General features: G+C 41.3%; 1 protein-coding gene across 1 annotated transcript in view; it reads right to left on the reverse strand.

Moving 5' to 3' along the window:
- MCC (MCC, WNT signaling pathway regulator) overlaps positions 1–9,941 on the reverse strand; it is a 362,568-nt gene that overhangs the window by 288,395 nt on the left and 64,232 nt on the right. The window contains exon 3 of the mRNA XM_014521105.2: positions 3,092–3,303. Within this exon, the coding sequence (XP_014376591.1) occupies positions 3,092–3,303 (212 nt within the window). The remainder of the gene's footprint in view (positions 1–3,091; positions 3,304–9,941) is intronic.

The raw sequence follows: 9,941 nt of genomic DNA on the forward strand, positions 1-9,941 counted from the left end.
CTGACACAAAGAGGCTTTGCACTTTGGAGGAGCCTGAAGAAGCTGGGCCTTTATGAAGCATGGCAAACTCTAGGTAGACATGCCTGCATACAGAATGTTTTATATAGCAAAAGGACAAGGATTTTAATATTTCTGATTGGATATATCAATGGTCAGGGAACCCAAAAGGCAGAACTGCAAGTATTTCACCATCAGTCCTAAACCAGAAGACTCTAATTTAGATGCTTAGAGTTTTGTCATACAATGCAAGCAATATGAGAAAGGTGAAAGCTTGAGGCTTATCACTGGCAGTGGTGCACACAGAGAACGCAATGTGGTGCAGCAAGCTTCCTAACTGCAACTGAAAAAACAGCTTTCCGGAGAGGGAGCGTGTATGAGGGAAGAAGATGTGCACGTAAGAACTCATAACTGCAATAAGTATATTTCACTCTCTAGATTTAGTCTACATTAAAGCATGTCACCTCTGATTTCCTGCCAGTATTAAGATTAGTGTAAAGGAGGGAAATATAAATAGCAAAAGCAGCAATATCGTCTCTCCTGGCATTAATAAAGTGGAAGCAAAAATCTACGTAACCTACTGATCCAGTGCTCAGCATGAGTCAAATGAAGACATTATTGTCTTCATCTACATATAAATTGGAGATTGCTTATTGTGCTGGAAAGTGCCAAGAGAAAAAAATTAGAAATAGAGGCATAAAAAATATGTCAAAACAGAGACCAGATGCCATTCATGCTACTAAAAATAAATAGGGATTTAGGCACGAATACACAAACAGAAAATCCACGGCAAAATACATGCTTTCTAAAATTACCACAACAAAGACATTTAGTAGCTTTATGAGCCTCAAAACACTGCCGTCTATAAACCAACCTGTAAGGCACCAATCTATGGGCAAGTGTCTATGGTGCACAGGCACCGGAGGCGATCCAGTGTCTGAAAAGGACCCTGAATAGAGGACTCAGACAGTGCCAAGGACAAGAGTCATGCTGGCAGTAATGGACAGCTGGTGCCAGAAGACAGTGCTGAGCCTGGAGATGGTGCTACCAGAGCTGTAAGTATAGGTTTGATGTTTGAGATTATTTGAGTATCAAGAGCTCCAAAAAAGGAAGCAAAGCCAGGTGTAGGTTACTGTGATGCATAAAGAACAGTACATTGCTACAAGCAAATGATGACATCTGGAGACAAAGCTATAAAATGGTGTCTCCTTGTGGGATCATTTTATTTCAGAGGTAAACAGGACAGTGCAGGTGCTGACCTGCACCAAAATGAAGCCCAAGGGTGGTAGTTTACCCCTAAAGAAAAAAAAAAATTCAAAGTTCTCAAACACCTTTCCTGAGTTAGTGAATGTAAGCAATTTAAAGTAGCCTTTGCAACATTTCCGAAAGCTCAAAGGCCATTAGGAACTCAAGAGAAGCGCTGGGTCTCTAGCCAGGTGGTTAAGAACAGAAGATCAGGAACCATGTACCATGTTTCAGCATGAGGACAAAAGAAGAAGTAAGTAGATCTAAAGTACACATTAGAGATACTGCTAAGGTAAAAAAAAGTCTCCAACAGGAGTTCATAGTGTGAATCACGTGCTAGTGAGAACACATATACAGAAAATTACCAAAAAAGAGAAGCATTGTCACGCAGCTCTCTGAAAATCTACCTAGAAGTTGTAAGGCCAACAGTTAGACAAACAGTCATCTTGAAACCTGAATACATCATGTGTATGATTCATCTGAGTCAACACCAAAACCACCCTGTCCAATACTGACATGACTTCACAAGGCTCACAGTCTAGGTACAAAATAGTTCAAGTCACTCTTAAAATAACAAGGCTGGGAAAATCCAACTGGTTCTTCAAGGTGATATTTAAATATTTATAAGTTTATTCCTCACTGGATGCGTCTATACGTGTGCATTTACTGCACAGTAACCGAAATTACTGTGCAGTACAGGCACACATCTACACATGCATGCGCATACTGTACAGTAAATATGGCAACTTATGCAGACTTGAACATAAAGTTAATACCTACACCATGCAGGTATCAAATTTACACCCAATTAGTTACTGCACACTAACGCATGTGTAGATGCATTACTGCACAGTAACTGTGTGTGTGGACTGACTGGAGACTAACTTTAGTCCCCAATCAGTCCACACATGGTGTTAATGTGCTTTAATGCCTGCATGTGCAGATGCTGGCCTATTCCCACTTACTGCGCAGTAATTTACTGTACAGTACATTTAAACTGGCATAAATGCACATGTAGATACACCCACATTCTCCAAAGCACTAAGTAGAGAGAAGATTCTGGCAATTGCTGAGCTAACATTTAACCAGCATTTTTGAATAAGGGTCTCCTCTAGGCAATCCTCTTCTCTTCTAATCACATGTACAAAAATGTTTAAATTCCTTCTTTTAATTGCATTGATAAGGATGGTAGTTATTTACAAATTTGAATTAAATACCCAGTTGGAAAAAAACCCAACAACTTATCTCAAAAGCATCAGTTTCTTACTGCAAAAAACAGTATGGTACATTAACCTGAATATACGAGTGCTGTAATATTTGCTTATGACAGTATGAAATATCAGCCCTACAAAGGGTTCCAAACAAATCTCAAAAAATAAAGCAAAAAAAATCCAAAATAAAAGCAGGAATATTATGGAAAGTATTTTTCTGCATTACACTGACTAGCTTAGTAAAAAAGATGCCATTTACTCGCATAATTTGCAATTATGCTACTAATTTCTTTTCCCAAGTAAAAGTTTTCAACAATGTTGATTTGTTAATTAAATCTATAAAAGTTTAAAACTTCAGCTAAACTCCTTACTGAGACCCAGCTCTTCTTTTTCCTGAGAGTAAGTCCCCAATTACACAAACAATTGCTAGGTACTTATTATTTGCCAGCTAAAAATGTAATGATGCTCTTGTAGAAGAAAATTACAACAGCCTGATAGTTCCTCTATGCCTCTGTGGACCATGACGCAAAGTTGTAATTATTACGTTGCAGGAGGAGGGAGGGAGCGGGGGGAAGGAAGGGTTCAGAAGGGAGCATCAAAACTTAAGCTTCTTTATACTGTAGGTAAAATGTACTTACAGTGTTAGCAAGTTCTAAATAACTTCCTCCAACAGAATTACTAAGATTGGAGGCCTGCGTTAGCAATCTTTGCAGAGCAGCTTGTTGATTCATGCTACTTCCTCCATATTCCAAGAGTTTCTGTAAAGTAGAATGACTCTGCAGGTCAGGACTCTGAAGGTCTCTTGCACCAGAATCATATTCCCAACTTTCTCTAGCTCCTGATAAGGCACCTGAAATACAGACACAAAGCATATCCCATTGTAATTAGGAAGGCAGGTATAAAAATTAACATGTTCCTTCCAAAAGGAAGAAACATACCTTTATTAATATGATTACTTTTATTAATATGATGGCAAAAAGAAACTCAGTACCAATCTAAGTGCACAACACAGCAAAAGTGTATGTTCACATACTTCACACATACCAAGAATAAATCAATTAAAATTGAACCATTAATCTGTGGGAACACTCCCCCTTTCTGCTTCTGCTGCCTGACCTTGCCCCTGCCTGTGGTGGTGTGGTTACATGGCACTGGACAGGGATGCCAGTGTGGCACCAGCCGCATGGCACAGCATATAGCCCATATGGCATGTGGCCTGTGCAGCATGCGTCAACAAGGGGCCTGTGGCTTGCAGCCACACAGAAGTTGCACAGCCCTGCTATAGTGGATCACATCCATTGGTCTGAGGCCACAGACCAGACAGAAATGAGGATGAAAAAAAGATACTGAATACCTAGCCCTTTAATAAAAACAGCTTAACCTGTACCTGAACATGGTAGGGGCCGGTGGAATTAACAGTGGAGAAGAACCTCAACCCATGAATTTAGTAGAGCCATGACAATTTATACCAGCTGCAGATCTGTCAAAATGCAAGCGTGCAAGGGAAGGATGTGACTTAGTGCAAGACTGGCACCTTAATTCTGGCATTTCCTGAATTCTGAGTGCTTCACTTTGCAACCTAAATAAGGTTGTTTTAACATTTTTAAATGCAGTTTTATATACTTTTGCCATCTGATATGTGCCCTTCGCAAGGTAATCAAACCCCATCTTTTTACCCTGTTCTCACTGTTACATTAGTTTTACCATACCATACATCATGCTAGTCACCCTTCTCTGAAACACTGCAATATCCTTTGAGCTGGGTTAAGAAGTACTACCCATAGTATTATAAAGTGGTCATGCAATTGATGTATTTAATTACATCGTTATGATATCTACATTATTTTCTACCCCATTCCTTATGCATCCTAACATGCTATTTGTGGGTGCACATGGATTAAGGTCTTTATTGAGCTATCCAATGATGTCTCGGTCTCTGGTCCTTTTCTATTTTGATACAGTTCCTTTAGACTCCCACATAATGAGAAGACATAAAAAACATGCATGAGTTTGCCACACGCACATACAGATCTATTTAATCAAAGAGAAAATTTGACCCAGCTTCAACTTGAATCAAGATGGAATAACTATCCTCAAATCCTCGTAGTTTACACTCCTGTATTAACACTAAAGGAAGCTTCTTCAGTTCCATTTCACGCAAGTTAAGTGCAGCCATCTGTTCCTTGCAAGTTGTCAATATTGGCTTAGTCCAGGAAAATTTGAATACCATTGCAGTTAGTGCAATTCATTAGGCCGGAAAAGGCCTCAGTGCTTTCTGCTTTTGAAGCACAAAGTTTTCAAGCAAAAGCCTAAAATAATTTTACTAGAGCTAGTATTAACTTACGCCAGCAGTTGCATAAACAGGTACAGAACAATACGTTTATTACATCATTTTACTATATAAGAATCATATTCTGTCCATAGAGTCAAATCTACCTTACGCGCAATATATGATCGGAAATTCAGGATCAGCTGGAGCAGGGCTGTCCAAATGGTGGCCCTGAAGGGGCCTCATGCAAACCGCAAGGGGTTAATGTGCAGTCCCCAAGCTCTTATCCAGCCTCTGCACTCCATATTCTTTCTGGCAGCTCCTGCCTCTGAGGTCTCTAGGCTACCCCCAACTCCATCTTTCACTTCCTGCTCCTGCTACAGGGTGGTGTAGCCCACAGTGTCAGGAGCCCATGGCATGGTGTAGTGTGTGGGCGACTTCCCACATGCATACTGCAGGGGTATGCAGTTTGGGGGGCCCATGGTGCACACTAGTGCAGACCCTGCTGATATGGTTTGCATGGTGTGTGGCCCCCAGCCACTTAGAAACTGGACAGCCCTGTTCTAGGTAAATCACTAATTGAAACATTGTTACCATAAAAATTTTTACAGGTAAGAGATGCTCATAGTATTCACAACTCTCCAGCAAAAAACAATTTAACAAGTAAATCATTTGAGAAAGTGAACGGATTTGGTTAATGCAGGAATGAACTAGTCATAAATTCTGGAAGCTACATTCATGATCTTATTCAACAGTTCATACTTTCACTTTAATGTTAAAGCAAATGCTCTTAATAAGGATAAAATTTTAAGAGGTGCTCAAAATACCCCAAATGCCTACAACAGCCAGTGATTCCAAAAGGAGTGTCAAGCATTTGGCACACCACAGGATTAGATATATTTATTGAGATTATTTGAACTAGTTTAAATGTCATTTTATAATATTCACTGTTTTACCTGATAAAACACTGGGGAGCAAACTCTTCCAACTCCTAACCGAACAATAGTTTCAGCTAGGACAAAGCATCAGTTTCTACAAGTCTACTTCTTCTGACTACAGTAAAACTGGAAGTGTTCATAGATTCATAGATTGTTAGGGGCTGGAAGGGACCTTGTAGATCACTAGGTCCAGTTCCCCTGCACTAGGCAGGAAAAGACAACTGTCCAGACTGTCCAGTCTCCAGTCTCCTTTTAAAGATTTCCAGAGTAGGTGACTGCACCACCACTGGAGGGAGTTGATTCCAGTGTGGACACCCTGACTGTGAAGGAGTTTTTCCTGGCATTGAGCCTGAAGCGGCCTTCCAGGAGTTCATATCCATTGCTCCTGGTCTTCCCCAGGGGTGCCCTGGTGAACAGCTGTTCACCAAGTTTTTGATGTACTCCCCTGACGTAGCGGTAAGCCGCTACCAAGTCCCCTCTCAGCCTTCTCTTCTGTAAGCTGAAGAGGCCCAAATCCCTTAGCCTCTCCTCATATGGCTTGTCTTGCAAGTCCCTGATCATACGGGTGGCTCTTTTCTGGACCCTCTCAAGTTTTCCCACATCGTTGTTGAAGAGTGGTGCCCAGAACTGGATACAGTACTCCAGCTGAAGTCTCACCAGTGCAGAGTACAATGGGAGTATCACTTCCTTAGTTTTGCATAAGATGCAACGGTTAATGCATGCCAGCGTGTTGTTTGCTTTGCCAGCCAGTGCATTACACTGCCAGCTCATGTTCGTGTGATGGTCGATCACTACCCCTAGGTGCCTTTCAGCCGTTGTGCAAGTCAAATTGTCACCACTGAGCCTGTAGGTATGTTGGAGATTGTTTGCCCCCAGATGGAACAACTTACACTTCTGAGTGTTGAACTTCATCTGGTTCCAGTCCACCCAACTCTCCAGCCTGTATCTGCAACCTATCTTCTGGCATGACCACGCTCCCCCATAAGTTAGTGTCATCTACAAACTTGGCCAGCAAGCTTTTCACCCCCACATACAAATCATTGATAAAGATGTTGAAAAGCACTGGTCCAAGCACGGACCCCTGAGGGACACCACTGGCCACTTCTCGCCAGGATGACACAGATCCGTTCATGAGAACTATCTGGGTCCTACCATGCAGCCAGTTTTCCACCCACTGAACTGTTGAGCAGTTAAACCCACAATCTTCTAATTTTCCACAAGGATATCATGGGATACTAGATCAAAAGTCTTTTGGAAATCTAGGTATATAACGTTGACTTTCTCTCCCATGTCCAGGTGGCGAGAGACCTGTTTGTAGAAGGAGATGAGATTGGTAAGACAAGACCTACCTGCGACGAAGCCAGGCTATCGTTCAGAATCTTACCATCAGAGAGCGTATCGCGCATAGATTCTTTTATTAGTTTTTCCAGGATTTTCCTGGGATGGAGGTTAAGCTGATTGGTCTATAGTTACCCAGGTCCTCCCTCTTTCTGCTCGGGTCCTCCCTCTTCCCTTTCTTGAAGATGGGCACAATGTTGGCTCTCTTCTAATCCTCAGGGATCTCCCCCATGTGCCACGATTTCTGAAAGAGGTTTGCCAGGGGTTCTGCAATGACCTCAACCAGCCCCATCAGCACTCTTGGGTGAAGTGCATCTGGTCCTGCTGACTTATAAATGTCTAGCTTTTTTAGTTGGTTTTGCAACAGTTCAGCATCCACAGTGGGAAGGCTATCATTCCCACCATGCCCCCTGTGATCCTTATCTTGCTTGTCATTCCCCTTGGTCCAGTGAAATACCTACACAAAGTGAGCATTCAGGACTTCAGTTTTTTCCTGAGTGTCCATTACCAGCTGTCCCGAGGTGTTAAGCCCTGTTAACACCTTTTAACCTAGCCCTAACCCTGTTAACACACTGCATGCAGACTGATCTATTAAAATCAGCTAAATTCCAGAAACCATCCAAGAACTGTTCCATATTTAAACAGTTTCTCCATAAGAATAGAAATAAATCACTATTTTCACTTGATACACCTCAGAGGGGTAACGTCCTGGGAAATATGGGATGCAATGGATCTCTTCTAATATTTTCCAGACTGGCCACTTAGCAAGTCTCAGAGGCTGCCACAATGATAGTACAAGCTTTCTAGTAACATTTGGTGAACACAATTTATAAAACAGGAGTTACTACTCAAATCCAGTTCACAAGGGGCAATGTTGTGTGAAGCAGAAGGCAGGTTCTCTTTTAAAATGGCTATTCCTATTTCATGGTATTTTAATTCATAGATCCCAAATCACTTTGTAATGGTGGACACCATTATAGGAAGAGATGAAGTGACTTTTCTGAGCATATGCAGTAAGTCAATGGTAAAGTCAGCATCAGTATCTGGTTCTACAGTCTCCTGAGCACCCTTTTAAGCTCACCAGGCTTCAGTGGCCCATAAATAACTGACAACAATACTATCAAGCTAACCCAAAGGCCCTTCTTCCTCAAAAGCAACAATTTTCCTCTCTAAAATATGCATCAACATTCAAACTGTGTGTTTATCAATCAGAAATCATTCATTAGTCAATGTAATAGTGCTGAGTGATGATAATAAATTAAATGAACAAAAGGGGAAAAAAACAAAGATACAAACATCTAAAGGTAAAAAGGAAAAAGCAACCTGGCTGCAGCAAAACTAAGTTTTATACTGAAGACTACATGGAGCAAAAATGCATGGCAAGTTGATTTAAACACATTTTAACTCAATTCACTAGAAGGAGAATATCTCAGTAAACTCACTCATTAAAAAAAAAGTGAAATAAAGGAATAAATCCACCCAAAACAAAGTATTCTCCAAACAAACAATCACAAGAGATCTAGTTTACAATGCAGAACTTGTAACTAATGCAACTAAAATATATTTCTACATTAAAGTAAATTAGATTAAGAACAAATTAAATAGATTTGTTCATATGTATATGAAGGGGCTGTAAACAATCAGCTCACATAGTGCCAGTTTCCAGAAGCAGCATGCACTATGTATGATGTTTCTGTCAATTCAAAATAAATCCCCAGGTAATGTGGAATAAAAGTATGTAGCAGATGCCCCATCACTGCCCTCTAGTGGCTACACTACAATAATAAAGCCCTAAGACAGGGCTTCCAAACCTTTTCCTTAGTATGATCTCATTTAAACATTCAACATTTTTTGCGATCCCAAAATGATGCAGGCAAGATCAGCAAGGAAGGATCAATCAAATTTCTGCTTTTGAGTCTAGCACTCCTTTCATTTCTCATTCTTATTGTGGCAGTCAAGGGCGGTCTAAGGCTATGGCCAGTAGCCCGGACCGTCAGGTGGGTATTTTCCATGATGGAATAGAGTTAGGCACGGAAGCGTATTGGTTGTATAAAGAAAGCTTTACTTACACTGCCGATGGTCACAGTGCAGGAAGAAAACTTGCTTGAATTACAGTTGCACACAAACACACAGGGGTGAGATCTCTCTTCGAACCGAACCGAGATGAGTCGTCAGTGTACGACTCCACGAGCGCTCAACACGGGGGTACGTCAATATTTTCACGATGACGGGGAGTGGTTAGAGTCTGATCAGGTCCCTAAGTTCTCCTCCAAGACACACGCGGAGTTTGCTAGGCTCCACAGTGTGCTTAGAGTTCCCCACGAGATGGTTGTGGAGTCCTCCAACTTGGGCAGAAACTGCTCTAACCTTTTATACGGCTAGCAAACCAATCGCTAGCCGCCAGGTAGGAATAATTTAGAATTGACCAATAGTGGGACACAAATTTGCATACGTGTGGCGGGAACTCTTTTGCACTGGGGTTTTCTCTCTGCAGCTGAGAAATCTACTGTGCAAAGAAAGCTCCATGTGGCGGGAAAATTCCAGTGTGCCGAGGCACTAAAAATCATTGGGTTATGACACTTATCCTTGTCATTAGTTTTACAGCTACAGCTTGAAGAAGAAACTTTTCGGAGAAAAATCCATGTTAGATTTCTCTGCCATGTAAAATGTATTTCAGCCAGCCAGCCAGTATCAACATATTTGTTTTAAGTCAGCTTCCTGTAATGGAGATCCAACTCAAGGTGCTTGTAGAATTGTCGTGCATGGATGAAAAACTGCCATGCATGAGAATTGCGTATTTATAAACAAGAAGTGCATTCATCATAACTGGTTGCCGCTGTCAAGTGTCTTTACGACTTCATTTTTTATCGTTGCAATCCCACATGGGGTCATGACCCCAAGGTTGGGAACCACTGTCCTAAGCACTAGAGGATATTTCCCTAC

This window comes from Alligator sinensis, unplaced genomic scaffold, assembly GCF_000455745.1.
Source record: "Alligator sinensis unplaced genomic scaffold, ASM45574v1 scaffold225_1, whole genome shotgun sequence".
NCBI classification, from domain to species: Eukaryota; Metazoa; Chordata; order Crocodylia; family Alligatoridae; genus Alligator; species Alligator sinensis.